The 22,467-nt window shown below is 44.8% G+C and overlaps 2 protein-coding genes across 5 annotated transcripts in view; both read left to right on the forward strand.

Moving 5' to 3' along the window:
- Nucleotides 1-12,436, forward strand: part of sorcs3b (sortilin related VPS10 domain containing receptor 3b) — an 81,269-nt gene extending 68,833 nt beyond the window's left edge. For 2 of the 4 annotated variants that reach the window (XM_088385534.1, XM_088385535.1), the window contains 15 exons: nucleotides 756-863; nucleotides 1,135-1,252; nucleotides 1,449-1,582; nucleotides 2,039-2,152; nucleotides 2,261-2,432; nucleotides 5,001-5,187; nucleotides 5,471-5,604; nucleotides 5,826-5,949; nucleotides 6,128-6,240; nucleotides 6,849-6,983; nucleotides 7,115-7,214; nucleotides 8,011-8,116; nucleotides 8,213-8,372; nucleotides 9,506-9,575; nucleotides 9,967-11,055. In XM_088385534.1, coding sequence (XP_088241660.1) covers nucleotides 756-863; nucleotides 1,135-1,252; nucleotides 1,449-1,582; nucleotides 2,039-2,152; nucleotides 2,261-2,432; nucleotides 5,001-5,187; nucleotides 5,471-5,604; nucleotides 5,826-5,949; nucleotides 6,128-6,240; nucleotides 6,849-6,983; nucleotides 7,115-7,214; nucleotides 8,011-8,116; nucleotides 8,213-8,372; nucleotides 9,506-9,575; nucleotides 9,967-10,031 — 1,840 coding nt within the window. In that variant the 3' untranslated portion in view covers nucleotides 10,032-11,055. Of the gene's footprint in view, nucleotides 1-755; nucleotides 864-1,134; nucleotides 1,253-1,448; nucleotides 1,583-2,038; nucleotides 2,153-2,260; nucleotides 2,433-5,000; nucleotides 5,188-5,470; nucleotides 5,605-5,825; nucleotides 5,950-6,127; nucleotides 6,241-6,848; nucleotides 6,984-7,114; nucleotides 7,215-8,010; nucleotides 8,117-8,212; nucleotides 8,374-9,505; nucleotides 9,576-9,966; nucleotides 11,056-11,332 lie in introns of those variants that run through there. The other 2 variants (XM_088385533.1, XM_088385532.1) reach the window with 2 other exon arrangements.
- A 2,714-nt stretch (nucleotides 12,437-15,150) lies between these two features.
- Nucleotides 15,151-21,131, forward strand: LOC148393010 (uncharacterized). Its single transcript, XM_088385369.1, has 6 exons — nucleotides 15,151-15,163; nucleotides 18,032-18,583; nucleotides 18,658-18,740; nucleotides 18,811-18,916; nucleotides 19,956-20,023; nucleotides 20,281-21,131. The coding sequence occupies exons 1-6, from the start codon at nucleotides 15,151-15,153 to the stop codon at nucleotides 20,362-20,364; spliced, it is 906 nt and encodes a 301-aa protein (XP_088241495.1). The 3' UTR covers nucleotides 20,365-21,131.
- Nucleotides 21,132-22,467: the final 1,336 nt, after the last annotated feature.

Here is a 22,467-nt window from a genome sequence, read left to right on the forward strand (position 1 = left end):
ATGCAACTACAGCACTGGCGGAGCTAAAGGGGTGTCCGCGGGGGCACCGGATCCCCCCCATCCATCAATGCAAGAATAGTCAATCGAAAAGAAAAATGAAATAATAAAAAAAACAAAATAAATAAAATAACTACTTCTACTAGTGGGGCCTAGTTGTTCCATTTATGTCCTTGATTGTCTTTGAGTGAGGAAAAATGGTCTTCTCATACTTCAACCGGACATGGAGGATACGGAATAAATACTTTCAATTTTGCTGCTCCTCAACTGTCGCAATCATTTACAGCAGCGACAATTCAGTAAGAGGCAGCTGCCCGCGCTGGGATGCGACGCTCTGAGTGTTTTTATGTAAATCTGACGTCCAAGAAGGTGGAAATGGGACGTTAGGAACGGCCTCCTCAGTCGCTCACATTGCGGTAGCTTTGTAACGTCGTCTACTCTGCCGCACGCCCGCCCCCTTGTCAAAAGTGATTAAGCTGCTGAAGAGGTGATTTCCAGGACGGCCCAAATCTATTTCCACTGCTACAACCTGAGTCATATCTCCCTTTGCGGGCATTTTGTCACTTATACGCGGGAGGAACATTTATCCTTTAGTTTTTGACTGTCCTGAAATGTTCTCACCTTGAGCAGCTTCCCAAACTTCATTTGTTTGATACCAAACAAAAAAAGCGTTGATCATCTTGTACGTCCCCTCCCTCATTTTTCTTGTTGTTTGATGTTGTGCTCCTAAACGTCGCACTCTATTGTGTCACATGAAGGATCAGTCTAGACGAAGGCAAGAAGTGGGACCGTCACACTTTCTCCCTGGCGCCTCTCTACGTGGACGGAGTCCTGATGGAGTCGGAATCCGACAATCACATTATCACGTAAGCAACGGAAACTTGCGCCGGTGTAAACAAACAACGCTTGTTTGAGAACCACCAATAAATGTTGATAAAACCAGAAAGAGCAAAAAATGAACTCCTTATTAGATCAATATACTTTATTTCATTTTATTCTGGCCTCCTGAATTCTGCCTAGCAACAAGTGGCCAGGCTAACATTTCATGTGAGGAAGAAACAACCAAAATGAGTTATGATCCAATCGTTAAGAAACGATTCTCCCCATTTTAAATACATTTTTCACATCATCCCGCAGTTTCTTTGGACACTTCAGCCATCGCTCAGAGTGGCAGCTGATGAAAATCGACTACAAGGGTCTGTTCAGTCAGCGATGCATGGATGGAGACTACCAGACATGGTCCCTGCACAACAAGGTAACAACAGCAAGACTTGAGACATTTACAAACTCCTGCTAGGAGTCGAGCAGCAGCATTTTGGGGACGCTTGGGTCATAATTAGTCAATTGTGGCCACTCCCACAGCACTGTAGCCCTCCCTCTCGCAGATCCGCCAGCCTGCACTTGTTTTTGTTATGACACTGTCAACACCTTTTGATGTGTTTTTATTGAAGGGTGAGCTGTGCGTGATGGGTGAGAAGCAGATTTTCATGAAGCGTCGGCCCGGAAACCGCTGCATGTTGTCCCAGGATTACTCCAGGATCTATTCATCCGAGTCATGCCAGTGCACCGCCTACGATTTCGAATGGTGACTGCTTGTTCGCCCCCATGAAATGCTTGCAAATCTCCCAAAGTTAGCGCTAATTGCTTCGCTGACATGTTTCCAAAGCGACTCGCTTATCAAGTAGACATTAATTAAAGACGCGCAGATCCTTTTGCATGCATTAATACAGTATCAGGTTCCAAGAGTCGCAAATATGACCGCGTTTTTTGACTCTAATTATAGTGAGAACTTTTTGTCGCTCCGCTGCGATTTGCAAATAGCTTATTAGAATACAATTAATAATGAATTGCCCAATTAATTTTAAATGTCTGTCAGAAATTCTGTTTGATCGGGCTTGTCTGACAATCTTGTCGCTATTTATGGCGTTAAAATATGCCGCGATGAAACAATTATAAAATCTTCCTCGTGATGCTTGGGTTTTTTGGCAGGCTTTGTAAAAGTTGTCCTGCTTTTTTTTTTTTTTTTAATATCCGTGCGCAGCGACTACGGCTGGGAACGTCGCACCGATGGGAAGTGCTCCCCCGCTTTTTGGTTCGATCCAAATGGCGCGGCCAAAAGTTGCAGCGCGGGCCAGAGTTTCCTCAACAGCACCGGGTCAGTGTTCCCTTACATCAAGTCCTTCAAAAAATTAATGAAAAAAAATTGGAAATGAGACACGAAGTCAGCACAGGTTAATCGTCATTGTCATCGGTTTGCTTTCAGGTATCGCAAGGTTCTGTCCAATAACTGCAAAGAGGTCGGAAGGAGCGTGTACTCGCCAAGACGACAGGGGTGTCGCTCCAGACCGCCCCGAGGCCTTCGCTTGACCACCGGCAGCGGCGAGCTCAGCGCCCGCGCCGGAAGCAATGTGACGTTCATGGTTCATCTCCAAGACGTAAGTTGCCGTTTGACACTCTTTTATAAAAAATAATAATAATAAAAAAAATGTTTTACCTTAGTCACTCCTAGAGGACATAATGCTCCTCTGACGTCTTGCTCTATTTTTTAGTATTTAACTAACCAAATTTTTAAAACTAAATATATATGTTGTGGTGCCTGACGTAAAATACGAAGCACAAACACTTCAATAATAGAATATGCATTTAAGATTTTACAAGGTGACAGTAACCTCTTTCAAAAATCTTTCAAAGCAAAATCAGAAATGTTGGCTCTCTTGGACTATGTTGTTGTAATGCAAAAATCCAGCCTAGGGGGCGCCAGAAGTAACGCATAGCGTAAGTATGATGTCTCATGTTTGCCCGGTTCGTTATGCCTGTTGACAACTTCTAATTACCAAGTGCAAGCAAATTAGAATCTCCGATTAGCATCGCTAATTAGCCTTATGCACAGCGCAGCTCGGGATGAGGTGCTTTGAGTTAATCAGGTCAAGTAACTTGTACAACTAGTAAAATGACATCTAAATACACACCACAATGTCATCGGTCCATTCATAGCTCACCTGTGTTTTTGTTGACATCGGGCTGCTGCTATTTGATTTCCCATATGTGCCCAATTAGGACTCTTGAACGTTTACGTGAAGAAGCTGAATGCTGTCACGTTTGAGCACTCCACAATAAATCTTGTCTTCATCAAAGTTCACTCCCTCCAAGCATTTACTATAAATGAGAGGGAAAAGGCAAGTTGTAGTCATTATCTCGGTGAAGGTCGGCGTGGATTGATGATGTGTAATTAAAGTGAAAAAACACCGGTACACATGGTAACGCCATGCGGCTTTGTCGATCATGAATAAACATTAGGGATCTTTTTAGCAGCCATTGATTATATTTTGTCTGAAAGTAAGAGTAAGTAGCCGGAGCATGCAGTGTGAAATTGCTTTGTTTCCTTTTCACTTTGAAAATTTAGGCAGCATCACTGCGCAACATGAAATTTGGTAGGCTTGTCTAAAATAACTAGAGCCACAAAAAAAATCTCAAGGACCCACACTTGGAGATATACAAATAATTATTTCTAAATATGTGTTTTGGGGGTAAGAAACCCTAAAAAGCATCTTTTATTCAATTTTCAAGCATGTCAACACCTACTAAATTATAATTAACAAAGTGATGTAACTATTGCGTCTGTGGTGACGACTAATGATTAATGTTGTGGTGTTGTGAGCAAGCCTTTGTTTGGCCTCTTGTGGAAACGCATCTGGTGGCAGACAACTGTTTTTTCCTTATGACCGCATTCAGCTTTTTGATTTTTATTTAATAATCTTATTTTCTGGGATATTTTCCTTGCAGCACAGATCTGGCGATCTTTTTTTTTTCCTCCTTTGTTTTTGTTCACTGTTCAAGTGTGCAAATATTACCGAGATACTTGGGCGGGAGCGTAACGTCCCTATTTATTTATTTGATTGATTAATTTATTAAAGAGAATATTAGTAGGGTTGGAGCTGTAGGCTTTGCCAAGGCCCTCTTGGAATCGTATTCTGATCAATGAATGGCCCTTTTTTGGGGGGGGGGTTGCCCTTTATTGAAATTAGATTTTTGTTGGAGAATTTTCTTTGTATTTAGTCTGAAATTGAAGAGGAAGTCTGCCATTTTGGTTGGAAGCAACAATTTGACCAAACTGCGGGGCTCATATTTTGACAAATTCCGACTCTGTATTTCACCCAAGCTAGCCCAAAATAGAAGCTGGGCAGATGATTTGACGGATGATTGACACTCAACTGCCAAGCGCTTTCCACCTCTGCCATCATCTAATGTGGGATGAGCAGGTCGGCAAAGTTTGATGATGATCTTTTCAGGGATTCGCCAGTCACTAAATAGAATAAGTTCTGAAAAAAAAATACCACTGAACAATTAATTGAAATTGAGATCATTCGTTTATCAAAAAAATATATAAATAAAAACATATGGGAAAAAATAATTGCATATTGTCTCACAATCACAACATTTGTACATATTTTCAGTTTTTTTTTTTTTTTTTTAAATGCTACAGCCTTAGAATAAAATAGATCCGCACAAAACTGTCATGTGAACAAGCAGCCTTTTGGGCGCACTCCAAATTTTGTTGCATACGTAAATGAGCCACAACTGGAAGCAGGTACACCAGACAGATGGTTGACACTCAATTGCCAAGATTTTGACTTTGATTTCATTGGATGAGATTTTACTTTGATCAGGTGGTTCCAGGGCCCGTTCAGCTCTGTTTGCAATTTTAATTACTTCCGATACTCTGAGGAGAGAAACGGGAAAATATTTCCTTGCTGCTTGCTGATTTAACCGTAAAAGACAGCAGCGAATAATAAAGCCTTGAGATACTTGGAAAATACTCCAAGCCATTTCGAGTTGTATTTTCTGACTCGATTGCCTGTCATCGTGTGTGTGTTAGCAGCGACAAAGCCTTTGTGACACACCTGAAGGGACGACTCGGGCTGAGCACTTTAGCGGCGCAGCTCATGGACGTGCTCCATTACAAGGCTGACAGGTGTTGCTCCCCCTCCCCGCCCCCTCCTCAGGGAGACTCGCCGAGGACCAGCGTCCAGCTCGACTTTGGCGACGGCATCCGGATCACTTACTCCAACCTGAGCCGGGCCGACGACGGCATCCAACACACCTACCGAGCCACGGGGATTTACCGCGTGACGGCGGCGGCCGAGAACAGCCTGGGATCCGACAGCTGTGTGCTCTATCTGCACATCACCAGTACGCCAAAAATCAAATACTCACACATTGTCTCTTCTGCTTTTCACTTATTCATAGAGTACTTTTCAGACTTGGGAAGTAGCTCCGGTGAGCTGTGAGATGGTAGACTGGCGCAGGTTTGGGACCTGTAGTGGAAGGCGCCATGTTATTTGATGTTACAAATAATAAATAAATGAGTGCGGGAGACTCACGATTACAAATACGTATGACTGAATACTATTCACTGGAATAATATATATAATACTAACCCGGACCTTAATTTGCATATGTGTTGCTACCACAGGTCCAGTTGAGCGCGTGTACCTTTCAGTTCCTCTGGTGGCCTCCAGGGGCAAGGAGACCAATCTCACAGTGATGGTTTGGCCGAGTCACATCAGGACGTTGACTTTCTTCTGGTGGATCGGCAACAGCTCAGAGGTGACAAGCTCCGCTTCTGCAAATACATTCGGCCTGTGTTCAGCCGCACCGCCTCCCTTTGTCGTCTGACAGTATTAGAGATGTTTGGGGATTATATATTTTTTAAAAGCCTCAGACAAAGGTTACCCCAATCAGCTGGTGATCATGGTCACCCCTGGCCCCCCACATAGCTCCGCCCCTGGATGTGTTATTGTCTTTCTGTTGTCTCGTTTCTAACGCAGCCTATTATAACGCTGGATGGGAGTATCTCGTACACGTTCCAGAAGGAGGGAACAAATAAGGTCACGGTCCAGGTGGCTTCTGGAAGCACGGTGCTGCAGGATTCCAGGGATATCACCGTTAAAGGTTAACGTGCAACTTTAATTGGTGACATGAATATGCAACATATGTGGTCTGCTCGCCGACGTGGATGAAATGTCACAGCGAGCAAACACAGAAAATCTTGACGCCAATTAACTCCGACTTTTGGGAAAATGAGTCAAATACTGGCGGTGGAAACAAATGGTTTGTTTTTGTTTGCTAGAGTTTTTCAGGTCGCTGCTGCTGTCCTTTTCGCCGACGCTTGACGAGCACAATCCTGACATCCGCGAGTGGCGGGAGGACATAGGCCGCGTGGTGCAGACAGCCCTGTCACAGGTACGTCAACTCCCAACCGCGACTCGCTGGACCAGCCGTACCTCCCTGGGTCATTAGTCTTTCATGTTTCATGGGCTGTGACGGAGATCTTGCCTGTTTTTTGGAAGGCTTCTTTTCTTACTTTATTTGTGATGACAGCAAGCAGACGTTGGGTACATTTCAATGGCCGGCAAGTTGTGTACCAGCCAGCTTTTACCGAGTGAAACTGATGAGAGAAAAAATGCAGAAAGTCAACTTGACAAGCTAGCCAAAAGGAGGATTTGAGCCTAGAAGAGACAGATGGATGAAAATGCTGTGGAAGAGGTGCAAGAGGAAGTTTTTGTGACTTTGTGGAACCACAAAAATGCAAAATTCAGGAAGCAGACAACTTTGATCAAATAGACCGAAGCGGCAAAAACAAACCAGTGCGACAACAGTAATTGTCCGCCAGAGGCTAAACTGGTTTGCTGTCCAATGGGCTGCAGAAAACTTCAAATCGAAAAGATTAAACAGAGATTTTTCTTTTTGAGACTATTCGCCACAAAATAAGTGGATCGCACGTCTGCCTCGCAGTTTGGAGGTTTTGGGATTCAAAGTGCAAAATTAATGACGTCATTTTTTCTTGTCAGGTTGCTGGCGTTCACACCAGTCAGTTGCTGGTGTCTTTGTCTCCTGGACTTCCAACCACGGCGGAGCTCTTCATCCTGCCCGATGTGCTCACGCCAAATGAGCACAAGAGGCAAACGCGGGAGGAACTGCAGACGGTAGGAGGAACATATATATTATTATATTCATATATATATTATATTATAAAGTAAAATAAATATGTATATATATGTTTTGCCACTCACAGTGCTTCACTTTTTCTTTTCTTTTTTTTAATGTTTCTAAACAGATATCTGACATTTTTGTCAGCCTCCTCAACCAAGGCCTGGTCCACTTTGAGTTGAAGGTTGGCACTCGTGTCAGCGTCTACATCACTCAGCAAACTTTGGGTACGTGGCTCTCTGACGGCACGTCCGCATACTCGACTTTCAGCCGACACAACGTGCGCATCACCGCGCACCTCCTTCTTTCTTATAAGTCGTCGATCGATGACGTGATGGACGGAAAGGCGTTCGAGACCGCCGAGGTCGCGTCATCGTTAGCATATCGCGAAAGCACGTGAACGAGGTCCTATGTGGCTTTACCCTTTTCATCCGCCGATGGATCTGTCTTCATTTGTGTCGCCGTTCAAAGGCCTGCATCGCCTTTTAAGATGATCCCCAAAAGGTCACGCTTCATAGTCCTTCCTTAAGAAGAGCAAGAGGAGGGGGACAAACTTTGAATATCGCATGTCAGCATTTAAAAAGCCATGACAGTGCAACATGACGGACCCCGGGGAAAGCCTGCGGACAGCCGAGATGTTCCTTTTGCACCCCGAGGAGGTCAAATGGTGTCCGGCCCAGAGTGACAGATGTGATGAGTTGATGCATCTGTTTTTGAAAGTTTTGTCGTCGTTAGAACACCATCAATCTCATGTTTGTGTTGTGAAGATATTGCTGCATCTTCAAGCAATGCTGGAATAATCGATGGTACTCCCTCACAGCAGCCAGTGGAGAAAAGCAGATAGGGAAAGGGATAAATGTCTTTAAAAGACAATATAAATGAAATATTACAATCATAAAATTAAAAGTTGTAAAATATTTTTTGAAAAAATCTGCCATAAAGATGTTTCTAATGATTTCTGCCCATCTGCACAATATTATTGAATAAATGTAAAAAAAATACTTTTTAAAATATATTCTCTAGCACCGCTAGTGGATTCCAGCACCCTCCACAGCGGGTCGGCCATGTTGGTGATGATCTGCGTGGTGTTTGTGGGCTTAGCGGCCTTCTTCATTTACAAGTTCAAAAGGTAAGCCCCCCCACCACAAATTTGGAAATCTCATACTCATCTCCTTTCTCGTCAAATCCTCTCACGGTCATCCTGCTCTGTGCCCGTCCAAAAAAGGAAAATCCCTTGGATCCACGTGGAGACGGAGGACAGTCGGGAGAAGGAACCCGAGATGATCAGCACGGTCAGTCAGAAGGACGACATGTCCAAAGTCAACCTCGCCGACTTTCCCTCGGAGAAGGACTTCACGGAAAAGCAGCTGGACGCCAGGAAACGAGGTACACCTGTTTTCTCTTGAAACGCCATCACTCGGCAAACGACAGCGTGGACGCCGACGTGACAGCGTGAAATGGAGTGCGGGAACGTTTGTGACACGTTAATATGGGATTTCGAGTGAAGCTGTCGCCGCAAAAGGCTTACGACTGTCATTTAGGCAAAGCGTGCTCGCTCACAAAGTACACCTGCTGACTCTCAAGCAGGGGTGCTCAAACGTTTGAAATATGACCCTTGTAATCCTGACAGCAGTTAAATAATGTAACCAAGGTGGGATTTAAAAAACAAAACAAAAAAAATTCAATATTCATTACATGTTTAATAGGAAAGAAAATTGAAATCAGTTCTTCTATGTACACAAAAAGGATAAAAAGTCTACATATTTTATAGTTCAACATCAAAATAATGTAAAAAAAAATTTAAATGGCACAGACATGGAAAAGCAGCTCGCGAGAATGACTAAGAAGAAAAAAGGGGAAGAAAGCTTGGGTGCTCTCACCACTGAGGCAGACGTGCTAGGCATAAGCATCATGCTGCCCCCTAATGAGATCCAATACATTAAAAAAAAAAAAAAAAATCTTAGCAATGCTTACTTTTGATTGACAGAGAGATTCATTTCATTCCTCTCACATGACATGAAGGCTGCAGACTTTTTTTTTTCTTCGCACCTTTTGTAGTGCTGCTTCTTTCTTTCCAAGCGGTCGCCAAAGTGAAACCAACCCACTGTTGTTGACGAGATTTTATTTTTTTTTTTTTCCCAGGCTCGCAGGGTGAAAGACATTTAATTTTCTTTTTTTTTTTCTTTCTTTTCATTAAATCCCTCAAGTCTCACTTTGAGTCTGCTTTTGAGATGGAAGTGTTTCCAATCAGGTGTGCCAGGAGCGTCAGATCCATCATCGGCTCACGCGGTTGCAGGGTCGCCCCTCGGATTACCAGACGATTAATAGCTCAGACATTAAAAGTGCTTCCTTTATTGCTGTCATCCACAAGAAACAGGTGGATTTCAAGTGTTGGAATGTATTTAAAAAGCAGTACTAAATATTTTTTTAAATGGCATTTAATTTGTAAAAAAATTATATTTAAAAAATTAACTTCATCGGCATTTTCACTCTTTTTTTTTTTCCATTTTTTAAATCTGCATCCAAACACAATCAAGGACAGAAATCTCTTCACGACAAACCACATCAAGTCACACCTCAAACTAAAGGTTAGGATGAGGAGCTCGGTAGATCTGTAATTATTTTTGTTTAGTATGTACTCGCATGTTTCATGTTTCCCCCCCCCCCTACTCTGGCGTGACTATCTTTGTGCTTTTTATTTTATACGCTATTATTACAGTCACTTTATAAATCTTCATCCTGACCTTAAGTGTGCTCACTACTGCGAGATTGTTTCACCTTTCAAATGCGCCTGCGTCTGCACAATCTCAACAGCCTCACTTACATTTATCCCCCCGACCTCACGGGCTCGCTTTCAGCGACTAGTCGGTAGGCCACGCCCCCTCTCCGTTTCCATTTCTCGGCTTGATGTGCGGGGGAGAAGTTGAGAGCTTCACCTGTAATGACTGTTGCGTCATTATTTGTCTTCCTTCTTCTCAGGATCGATGGGGAGGAATATGGACAGAATTGTAACGAGGGAATATCCAAACTGTACAAACGTCTAAAGACACACACACTGTAACCCAGTAAGTACACAATGTTGTGTTTCAATTGTGCTGCAATTGTGTGCTTTGTCGGCTTCTCTTTTTGATAATAGTTCCTTCATGCTGATAGTCGCAATCGTTTCGAGTCATGGTTTCACACTTCTAACAAATAGGGTTGAGTAACAACTTTACAGTTAAGGATTCATACGCCAGGCGAGGCTGTAGAAAGTATTTCAGGGAAACAAGGTATTTAGTGGGAAAAAGTATTTAGAAAAAAATCTTTAGATGTGGTTAGGGCTAATAAATATAGTCAAATTAAAATATTTACTGGGCCAAAAACGCACATGACAGTGAACCCCTGTTTATGTTCACTTCCAACTGTTAAACTGTTTATCCCAAACACATAAAGCATAACAAAATTCAACCAAATCATGAACCGACGTCTAGCGATTGGCCGCTAACATAGCAAAACAGATTTCCGTAAACCAGCTATATTATTCAATTAATGTTTGATAGCAGTTTTCTGTCAACGAGTAATTCACCAATGTGAGCCCGAAGGCACTTTGAGGCCAAGTGTAACTTCAACACACGTGGAGCATAGCTAAGCTGAACAAACATAATGACAAAACAGCTTGAGAGCTGACTGCAGACATTTTTTAACTCAACAAGTGTACATAAAATCAAAAGAAGGAATGTAAATCTCAAAATTTCATTTGAACTCATTCATTGTTTCCATGTCCAATGTCTCATTAATCAACTACTGTCAGCATTTTTACACTAGCATGCCCTAATTAATTGTAAAAAAAAATTATATAAAATATATTTAAGAGTATATTAGGGTGAGCAATTGTTCTCTGTCGTAGTGATTTTAAAGCTTTCTTGGCACATGAAATAAACATAAGTGAAACACCTTGTTCTATAGTCCACTTGTGCAATGGCCAAGCAACGTGCATGATCTCTATTACCGATGACTTTTTGTGTTTGTCCTTTTTCTTACTGTGAGTACATTTTGAAACGTTCAGAATAAATGTATTTTTATATGGCACCGTTTTATTTCCCTCTATTCTGCAACTGATGAGAGCTATTTAGATATGTAATTGTTTTTGTCAATGAGATGACATGGTTCAGCAATAATAATGTCAAAAATTAATTTCTAATAAACCACATCAAGTCACACCTCAAAGTAAAGGTCATGGTGAGGACTCTCCAGATCCGCAATTGCTTTGTCAATATAGCCTCATGAGATGATGTGAAGATCGAAAAACGTGTTTCAATGTTTTTGGTTTGTTAAATAATGACTTGTCTCTTTGTTTATTTACTAGGAGCAACCTGAAGGTGTTGCACTAAGCCTGACTGCTATTTTGAACTGTTCCTAATTTCTTCCTCCTTATCGGAGGCCCCACTTCCAGCTGAAGAAAACTTTTTATGATCTCTTTAAAGTGCTACTTTCTTGTGTAATTTCCTGCTAAAAGCATCTGAATGATATGACTTGAATATTACAGCACTCAACGTCAACTCTGTTTAGTCATCTGATTAGATTCAAATTTTGCACCTTAATTCAGGTCTATCCTTTATATTTCAGATGGAAAAAAAAACATTTGACTTCCCCTCCACGATTCCTCAATATATTTTCCTCACGTCAAAAAGGCTAAATTAACTCCCACACCGAATTGCCCTGCAGCCTTTTGTCGTCTTGCCACTCTAAACATCTCACACCAATCTTCATCACTCCCGTTTGCCATGTGCGCCCTGGGAGCCTTCTCGTAGACACCCTTGCTCTCTCTGTCCCTCTAACTGCTTGGAGATGTGCTGGCAGAGTGCAATCTAATTGAACGGCGACAACAATCGCTAATGGATGCTCGGCCGCCGTAATGTCGCACTCGATGAAAGGAAACACGCTCATCAATTCCGCATTGTGGCGCCGGGCGATTGCTGCGGGTTATTGTGCGCGGGACATTAGTCATTCAAGGTGCGACTCGCAGACTTTCTTCCCCGGGAACGGGATAATTAATTTGTCGCGCAGCGGGAGAGTCAGTGCTAGTGTTGGCTCGTGAGTGAACGATTCGTTCAAAGGGACGAATCTTTTCAGTGAACGATAGTGAACGTTCTTTTTTCAGTTCATCTGATTTCAACCAGTAGGTGTCGGTAATGCGCATTGAGGCTGGTGCTACCTCTCCGTAAAACAAAACGAAGAAGAAAATGACGTAACTTCCCGTTCACGAACGAGTCGTGAATTGCATTTCCCGTTCACCAAGTGAACCGACCTGTGAGTGACTTGCATTTCCAGTTCTTCGCGAGAACGGGTCAGCGAGGGAACGAATCCTGCCGTTATGCCAAAACGGGGAGATTATGCTTCTCTTTGGGTAATCTTGATTTTATAACACTTATAGTAGTGTTTAAATAACGTATGCATATATACGCCTAAATATTATCCAATATATCTACTGCAATTTCATATTAGATTGCTGGTTTGAAATTTACTTTTAATATGATTTTTTTATATTTTTTTAATAAACATTTATGTTAAAACTTGTCTGGTGTTTTATTCCTTGTTTTTATGTTTGCCAATTAAAACATAAGAATGTTGACCATGATTTTTTCCCTAATGAAGTGGCCTGTGATTAGGTACACCTGAAAATGGCAGTGTACCTAATGGAGTGTCCGAATGACGTCACCGATCAAACAGCCAATCAGGAAGTGGGGGTGAAGGCGGTTGTGGCACAACCACTTTCGCTTAAGCTTTTTCCCTAATGAAGTGGCCTGTGATTAGGTACACCTCATGGACAGTTCAATTGGTAGGTAAAAAATAAACAAGAAAGTGTAGCGAACGATTCATTTGAACAAATCTTTTGAGCGAACCGATTCTAAAGATTCAGTTCACCTGAACTGGAATGCACATCACTAGTACAAAAGAGTGCAGACGGCCAAGGACATCCAAGTCGAAATAGCCGACTGGTCAGTGACATGCGCTCTTGCTCGGAAATACAAGGTTTGATCCCAGGTGTGAGCGTACGCACTTTTAGAATTGGAATCTCGCTATGCAAACAAGGGCAAGTATTATGTGTAAATAGATAAGGTGGCCCCACCCCCAACTTGGCGGAGCAAACCAATGGATCACGGCCACTACCTAGAGGGCGGGTGGAATCCAGTAGGACACTTCAATAGGTACACGACACGAGGTAAAAAAAATAAATGAATGAAAAATGAATAAATGAATTGTTTGCATATGCGTCCACGTATACAAAGTGAGGTTCCAATTCTAAAAGCACATCAGGTACATGTGTACGAGGGAATCTTGGAAAACATATTGGAACGCGGCCCCAAGGACTAGAGCTTGACACCTGTGACCTTTGACCATGATATTTCCCTCATAAAGTGGCCTGTTATTAGGTACACTTGAAAAGGGCGGTGTACCTAATGGAGTGTCCGCGTGATTCCCTCGTTAAGTGCACCTGCGGGAAAAGTTTTAGCTCCTGTCGAACGTGAAAATGACCAAACCACTCGACCAGAGCCTGCTCGGAAACCAAAGGGGATTTGGTCATATTGATAGGGTATCCTCCGTCCAAACATGTTCGGTGTTGAAAGTTTCAACGGATAGTCCGAAGCAACCCTTTCCACAGTAGTCACCCTGACAGGCGACCACCCTCGTTAAGTGCAGGTGCGTGAAAAGTCGTGTTATCGGGTTTGTCGTATCATTGTGTGTGTGTGTGTGTGTGTGTGTGTGTATCAGGGTTTGTGTTAGGCTTGCTCTCGCTTTTGCTGTGCTTAGGGTTAGGCTTGCTTATGCAACCAAATCACCTCAGTTGTTTATCACTTCCTCTGATATTTTTGAACTTACCGTAATTTTCGGACTGTAAATCGCCCCGGAGTATAAGTGAGCAGCAGGGGGGGGGGGCCCCATTTCAACCCCTTCCACTGAGTGCCAAGCAGGGAAGAAATGGGTACCATTGTTATAGTCACTGGTATGACTCGGCAGGGGTTTGAACCCACCACCTCCCAGTCTCAGGGCGGACACTCTCCTCTTAGGCCACTGAGCTGGTAAACACTTGTGTCGTAGTATAACACTTATAGTCGTTTTTAAATAACGTGTATACCTATATACGCCTAAATATTGTTATCCAATATATCTACTGCAATTTCACATTAGATTGCTGGTTTGAAATTTGCTTTTGATATTATTATTTTTAATAAACATTTATGTTAAAACGTGTCCGGCGTCTTATTCCTTGTTTTTATATTCGCCAATTAAAACATAAAAATCAGACATTTTATGTGACAATATGTGTAGGTACACTACACGAGGTTAAAAAAAAGAGAATAAATAAATAAAGGGTTAATTGCACAACAAAAGCACGTTTACAAATATACAATACAAATATACTCGATACAAATATTTTCATTTGATTGAAGGTAATGGCGTTAACCAGTCGACCAGAGCCTGCTCGGGAACCAAAGGAGATTTGGTCATATTGATAGGGTATCCTCCATCCAAACATGTTCGGTGTTGAAAGTTTCAACGGATAGTCCGAAGCAACCCTTTCCACAGTAGTCACCATGACAGGCGACCACCTGGTGGCGTCAGTGTGCCGAGCGCCGTTGGACGATCAGGAGAAGAAGATTTGAATCGACGGATGTGACGTCAGGGCTTTAGGTCAATCGAAGACAGGTGTGCTCGCTCAAGGGGAGTTATCATATGCAGGTGCCACCGAGCGCGGGCCGGTGGCGGACGGTTTCTCAGGTAAGCGAGCATGCTAGCAAATGTTTGTCGTCTCCTGCCGTTTTTCACGACGGACGCCGTGTTTGTTGCACGATTGGCACGCTTTGTTGCCTTTTCTCACAAGCCGTTTTGTTTTGTTTGTCGCAGGATTGTCGTACTCGTGACTCGGCCGCGTCACGTCCACCTGGAGGTAAATTGTAGGCCGCAGGCCATTTAGCCCGTGAGCAAATGTTTGCAGTTTCTTACGATGCCATTTATTATTTCTTGCAGGATTTTCGCTGTCTAGGGAGTGCTTGAGGTTTCGGCATGGCACGGCACGGCACGCCACAATCCACTTTGCGTCGCGTCGTTGCGCGTTTTGGTGGTATTTTAAATGTCTTTCGCGGTTGTTTTTCTAATGCTGGCCAGCATTTTTTCATTCGTATGTCTATAGAAGGTTCGTGAATGACGCCGCCGATAAGCGCGCGTTTGTCTGACTATAGGAAATGTTAGTTTGACTCTAGTCAACTAAACCATTTTTTAATTATTTTATATGATGCGTGTGCCATTTCCGTGTCATGCAAACTGGTGAATGCAAACTGGTGAATGCAACGTATATGTTACGTCATGTCCAAATCGGACCAAATCCATTCAAAGATGGCGCCCGCCCGCTCGTTCCGTTACGCGACAAACATTTGCGCGGGTTATTTTCTCCCGTTTTGGACGCCACGCCGCCAACCTGGATCATCTGTCCAATGTGAGGTGAGTTGTAGATGATGAAATTAAAATATGAATTATAATCTTGAATAATTCTTGTCATGATGATATATTTTTTTCAAATGTAAAACTACTTAGAATGTATCAAATTAAAATATTAACTATAATTTTGATAGATTATTGTAACTTACTACAATATAATATTTTTTTTCAAATGTAAAACTCCTAGTATGTATAATTGTTGGTAAAAAAATCATGCCATTGGCACTCTACTCAATGTCTATTTTTGTTGCAATAATTTGCTTGTCTTTTGTAGCACTAAAACAGGCCGCCCAGCCAGCATCCTTCTATACAAAGCAAGCAGGAGGCTCTTGAAGGAGCCCTTTCAGTGATGTTGAGGACACTGAGGAAGAGTAGTCCTAAATCAGGTGAAAACCTGTTTTTGTCAAGTTTCAGCTTCCCAACACACAATGGTTGTCGAGTTTTAGCTTCCCAGCACACCATTAATGTCTGTCTGTGTTTTTGTAGGCTGCAAGAGGAGCCGAATGGAATAAGTATACAATTCCACATGAAAAGGCGCAATGGCCTATCCAAAGGCGCAATGGCCTGTCCAAAGGCGCAATGGCCTGTCCAAAGGAGCAATGGCCTGTCCAAAGGAGCAATGGCCTGTCCAAAGGCGCAATGGCCTGTCCAAAGGCGCAATGGCCTGTCCGAAGGCGCAATGGCCTGTCCAAAGGCGCAATGGCCTGTCCAAAGGCGCAATGGCCTGTCCAAAGGCGCAATGGCCTGTCCAAAGGAGCAATGGCCTGTCCAAAGGAGCAATGGCCTGTCCAAAGGAGCAGTGGCCTGTCCAAAGGAGCAGTGGCCTGTCCAAAGGAGCAGTGGCCTGTCCAAAGGCGCAGTGGCCTGTCCAAAGGCGCAGTGGCCTATCCAAAGGCGCAGTGGCCTATCCAAAGGCGCAGTGGCCTATCCATAGGAGCAATGCCATATCCATAGGAGCAATGCCATATCCATAGGAGCAATGCCATATCCATAGGAGCAATGCCATATCCATAGGAGCAATGCCATATCCATAGGAGCAATGCCATATCCATAGGAGCAATGCCATATCAAGTCAAGAATCAAGCAGCACGCTGCAAAAGTCAACATGTGCAGATCATGTGCCCAGGAGGGGGCAGTGTGGTTGCCTTTGGTTATGGGTGCACGACGGAAAGGTTGCAGGTGTGGACAGTGTTTGGGGGTCTGACGGTTGGTCTTGCTTAAGAGGTTGTGGCTTATCTGGATCCAGCGGTGTCTTGTGCTTGGTTGCCATTGACGGCTCACTTGGGGGAGGACGTGGTGACTTGGATGGAGACAAAACTGAATTTTGACGCGGAGCCCAATGTCCAAGCTTGCCATATGACTTGTACCATTTTGTGTCTTTTTCTAACCTGCCACTGTCGTGCTCGCTGCGTTCTTTGTTCTCCCCCATCGGTGTAGGGCGGCGTTGGAGCGAGCCGATCCCGAATGCCCAATTTTGCAATTTGACTCGTACCATTTTGACTTTTTCTAACCTGCCACTGTTGCACTTCATCTAACCCTAACCTACCACCGCTGTGGTACTTGCGTTCTTTGTTCTCCCCTAGGTGTAGGACAGCATTGGAGCGAGACGGTAGCATTTAGTCTTTTTCTAACCTACCGCTGTCGTGCTTAATCTAAGCTGTGTCCTTTGTTCTCTAGGTGAGGGGGCGGTGTTTGGGCGAGCGGGTCCACGAGGAAGACGTAGTGATGCGAGCAGCGCCCAACTGCAGGCCGGACACAAAAGGGGGGGGGGGCGACGCACGGCCCCATCCGACCGGGCGACGCTCACCAATAGTAGCTAGCCGCTGTGATCAAGTAAGCAAGTGACCGACAACTTGGGGTGCTCTTTGAGTTTCTAACATTTATTTCTGTTTCTGCAGATGGCGACCGGGATGTGACACGATCTGATCAGAGGTGAACGGACCGCTGTGGCATCGCTCTGAAGTCGCCGAGTTCTGAGGGAGACCCGCTTCCCTGGAGGCGTCGACCTGCGCAGCTTCAACGTGTGAAATGGATTTTTTTTTTTTTTTTTTTTTTTTTTAATTACACCAGCGGTGTCCCAATGTCTGCTTGAGGGCTGCATACTGAAACAAATTCAGAATTCTTTGACGCAAATTCATGAAATCAATCACGAAATGTTGCCATTGATATTTCGTGCTACAAAGCAGTGTCGTGTTCAGTCGTGTGGTGTGTTGATCTAGTTGCCCCGAGGCTGCCATTTGGACACCAATGGTGACGTGTGTAGGGCTGCACGTGTATTGGAAAACTGCCATATGGTGGTCTAGGTTATTGACATGCACTTTAAGACAGCAAAGATTTTTTTTTTTTTCATGTCTCAAATGAAACATGCTTTCTTGCCTAACTATTTGTAATGAGTTAAGACGATAAGTCATTGATGTAAGTTAAAGTTAACTCGTCTAACTGATCTCATTGCGATCAAATAGTTAACCTCCATCCAAGAATTTTGCACAACTTGCCTCAATGCAGTGATCTGGCCCAATACTGCCATATCATTGATTTTCCAAAATGTTGTGCAGCCCTCATTGAGTGTCAAACGCGCAGCGACGGCAAGCGCAAGCGATCGCGCAGCGACGGCAAGCGCAAGCGGCCGCGCAAGCGACGGCAAGCGACGGCGCAGCGACGGCGCAGCGACGGCGCAGCGACGGCGCAGCGACGGCGCAGCGACGGCGCAGCGACGACAAGCGCAAGCGACCGCGCAAGCGACCGCGCAGCGACGGCAAGCGCAAGCGACTGCGCAGCGACGGCAAGCGCAAGCGACCGCGCAGCGACGGCAAGCGCAAGCGACCGCGCAGCGACGGCAAGCGCAAGCGACCGCGCAGCGACGGCAAGCGCAAGCGACCGCGCAGCGACGGCAAGCGCAAGCGACCGCGCAAGCGACGGCAAGCGACGGCGCAGCGAGACTTTTGTGCTTGTCTTGCAAGGTGGAAGAGACGATGTATGAAACGAAGAGCCGGTGGACGGAGGCCACCAGACCCGCGATTGGTGAGCGGGGTGCAAAGGAAGGAATCGCCCAAAGAAAGCAGTCGCCAAGTGTTGAAGAGGAGCCTGATGCATGACTGGCCAAGGCTGGCCAGAGGTGGTGGTGACATGGCAATCCAATATGCAACACACTTGTTAGTTTTAATTTGATTTCCCTATTTGTCTGCCGTTCAGGGTTGCCGGGGCGGCGGATAGGACGAGGGCCAGCCTGCACCGAGAGGGACTGGGCTGCACCCACAAGACCAGGGAGGGGGCAGGTAATGAGTACGTTGACAGATGTGAGCCGCATGCAACTGAGTGCCGTTTGTCTTTTTGCACTTGTGCGAGGCGGAAGACGAGTCCAACACCGGCCGGAGCAGACCCGGACCTTGGCCCGTGACGAGCGGCCCACACGAGACTGATGGGTGCAGATGCAGCCAGCGTTTTGGGGGGAGTATGACTTTGTTTTTTCTTTTGTGCTTTCCCTACCCCTGTCGGTTTGAATAGGGTAACTAGTAGCACGCACGGGCATTTGGGTTGCTGTGACCCTCTAGATACGAATCGGCAAAGTAGAAACCCCCTCCCTGCTTTCCTCCCCCTCCCTCCCTCACTCGCTCTCTTTCTCCAACGCGCCCGGCAGTACCTGCATGGCCTGGTGCACTCAGGGTGGAACGTGCACAGCAAAAGCAAGCCTAAGCCTAACACTAACCCTAACCCTAACCACAGCAAGAGCAAGCCTAACCCTAACCCTAAGCCTCAGCACAGCAAAAGCAAGCCTAAGCCTAACACAAACCCTAACCCTAACCACAGCAAGAGCAAGCCTAAGCCTAAGCCTCAGCACAGCAAAAGCAAGCCTAAGCCTAACACAAACCCTAACCCTAACCACAGCAAGAGCAAGCCTAACCCTAAGCCTCAGCACAGCAAAAGCAAGCCTAAGCCTAACACAAACCCTAACCCTAACCACAGCAAGAGCAAGCCTAACCCTAAGCCTCAGCACAGCAAAAGCAAGCCTAAGCCTAACACAAACCCTAACCCTAACCACAGCAAGAGCAAGCCTAACCCTAAGCCTCAGCACAGCAAAAGCAAGCCTAAGCCTAACACAAACCCTAACCCTGACCACAGCAAGAGCAAGCCTAACCCTAAGCCTCAGCACAGCAAAAGCAAGCCTAAGCCTAACACAAACCCTAACCCTAACCACAGCAAGAACAAGCCTAACCCTAAGCCTCAGCACAGCAAAAGCAAGCCTAAGCCTAACACAAACCCTAACCCTAAGCACAGCAAGAGCAAGCCTAAGCCTCCCTCCCTCCCTTTTTGTAAGGGGTTAAACATTTCATAACCCGCATCGCTCCAATGCGGGAGGGCCGTATGAGACATGTGCCAGCCCGTGCGTGCCGGTAGTTACCTGATTCAAACTTACCTTAGTCAAGGTTGGGGGGGGGTGCTAGTGAAATTTTTCCCCTTGCCTAAACCACCACAATATGTCTGCCTTTCAGGATGGCTGGGGCGGTGGATCGGACGAGTGCCTGCACAGAGGGACTGGACAGGACCGCGAGACCAGAGGGTAATAATAAAAAACTTTATTTGTAGAGCACCATTCATACAAGAAATGCAGCTCAAAGCACTTTACAACAAAGAAAGAAATTATAAGCATTGAATTCTTCATATAGGAACAGACATAAAAAGAAAACAAAAACATTCATGTATGCATACGCAATTAATAAAGGGAGCTTAAAATAGGAGCAAGCTGTAATAGACAGGTAATGAGTACGTCCACAGAAGTGAACCGCGTGCAACAGAGTGCCGTTTTTCTTTTTGCAGTGGCACGAGGCGGAGGATGAGTCCAAACGTCAAATACCGTCCGGGGGGGAGCCAATCTTCGCCCGTGATGAGCGGCCGACATGAGACGGACGGGTGCGGATGCGGCGAGGGCGAAGCGCCCAGCCAGCATTTAAGGAGAGTATGACTTTGTTTTTCCTTTTGTGCTTTCTTTCTTTCCCTCCCTCCACTTTTTCACTGGGTGTGCACACTGGCTATCTGCATGATGCCTCTTTCTTTCTCTCTCAGCGCTGCGTCATTTTGCAATATTGTTGTTTTACTGTTGTTTTTTTAATCATGAAATGAACTGTTTGTACTGTAATTGTGTGTACCACTGAACTGCAATTAAACTGTGAACTGAATTCAAGTGGTCCATTTTAAACATTGGCATTGGCAGTCTATCGTGCATACAAACTGGAATCATTTGAGACATTCTCAATGACAAGACAATTGTAAAGTTAGGCTGAAACAAAATTGACTTGTTAAAAATGCAGTGTCAGGCTTTTTATTAATTTTTTTTAACTACACAAAGAAAAGCTGGATGCATTCTAAATTGTTGACAAAAGTCAGTAGCCAGACACCCATAGATGCAAACGACAAGTGTACAAACGGTCTCTGTTGCGATCAGTAAGTCATCTTTGGCAACCCTGCTTAAAATGGCCACCGAACTCAGAATCTTGCAGAATGTTGGTACATTTTTCTGTACGAGTAAAAGCTGGTATTTTAATCTCGTCTGAGCCATTTTTTGGTTTGTTTTGAATCGTCATGCATCATGTGGGCGTTCTTGTGAATAAAATACACTGTTTTCTTCCTGTTGGTGGTCTTGTAAATAAAGTCAACTTTGGTGTCAGTCATCATTTGCGATGAGCCTCAATTGAAGCTGCATCTCTTGAATGTGAAACTTCTTGCATGTTTTGTTGCAGGGCTGGGCGTCCCCATTGGCTGACTACAAAGAAGGCTGCTGCTGTCCAGTCCAGGTTGCTGCTATAGTCAATTGAATGTATAAACATAGCGTGTAACTTCCAGGACCTTAGCTTTCAATTCAAAGCACAGTTGCGTAACTACACGGCCAGCCTCGGTACATGTACTGGGTGGTACCACCCAGTTCAGAGTGAAGTAAAGGCCAGAGTGGTCGTTTTAATACTAGCATCCTCATGAAATTGACCATATCAGACAGGCTAGATGAATTCCAAGTGCTACCACCGGGTGGCAGCATATTTGCCTCAAGCTGTCTGGTGCTGGGTCAATGCGATGCGTCTTTCGTTTTGCCCAAAGCAACCTAATACACAATATTTGCCTCAACCTGTCTGACGCTCCATTGAACTGTATGCAATAATTTTTAACTTGAAACAACTACATTATAAATGATAGGCGCCCTAATTAGACAGCTGGGTCAATGTGACCCGTCTTTTGCGGTTTGTTTTGCCCAAAGCAACCTAACAAATACGCATAGGTACTGCCGCTATCTCGTCGATGTGCATGTCTCTAAAATGTACAAAGCAAATTCATTTGCATAATAAACTTACAAACCAAGCAATGCTTCTTTCTAGGTCTCCTCATGTCCTCAGCACTGCAAACCTTTGTGCCGGTACACCATATGAAGTAAATGACGGAATGTTTTTTTTTTTACACCTCCTCTAATGTGTATCAAGCATACCAGATGGTGTTTTAATACAGCCTAGAATATTAAGTTACAAAAAGTTAAAAAAAAAGTTTAAAAAGTTATTGATTATGTATTTGCTCCAAGGAGGGAGTATTGACAAAGGTCACTTCCTTCATAGTCTGCGCATTGTTTGTGCTTCGCAGCGCGGTGTAGACAGCAGGGGCCGCAGGTAGCGTGTGGGGGTTAGTGGGCGCAGGCGGCAGGGGGCGCAGGCGGCGCATGCAGCAGGGGTGGGGAATCGAACCCTGGATCTCAGGTGTTCGAGCGCAGCGACGGAGCCACTCGCCAAGCGTGGCGAGCTCGGCAGTGACCCCGCTTTCACTTCGAGTCATTCTTATACGTTCAGTATTGCGCTCCGCGCGCGCTGGGTAAGTACAAAAGAGAGCAGACGGCCGCCGTCTCTCAGGTCACACTGGCCGACCGGTTAGTGACACGGCCTCATGCCCCGTACAACCCTGGTTCGATCCCAGCGGTGGGAACTTTCTCCGGCCCGCTTTTGCAAGTGTCTGAATACATGCATATAGGTT

The sequence above is a fragment of the Syngnathus floridae genome, chromosome 9 (genome assembly GCF_059516105.1).
Source record: "Syngnathus floridae isolate MCC-2025c chromosome 9, RoL_Sflo_1.0, whole genome shotgun sequence".
Lineage (NCBI taxonomy): Eukaryota > Metazoa > Chordata > Actinopteri > Syngnathiformes > Syngnathidae > Syngnathus > Syngnathus floridae.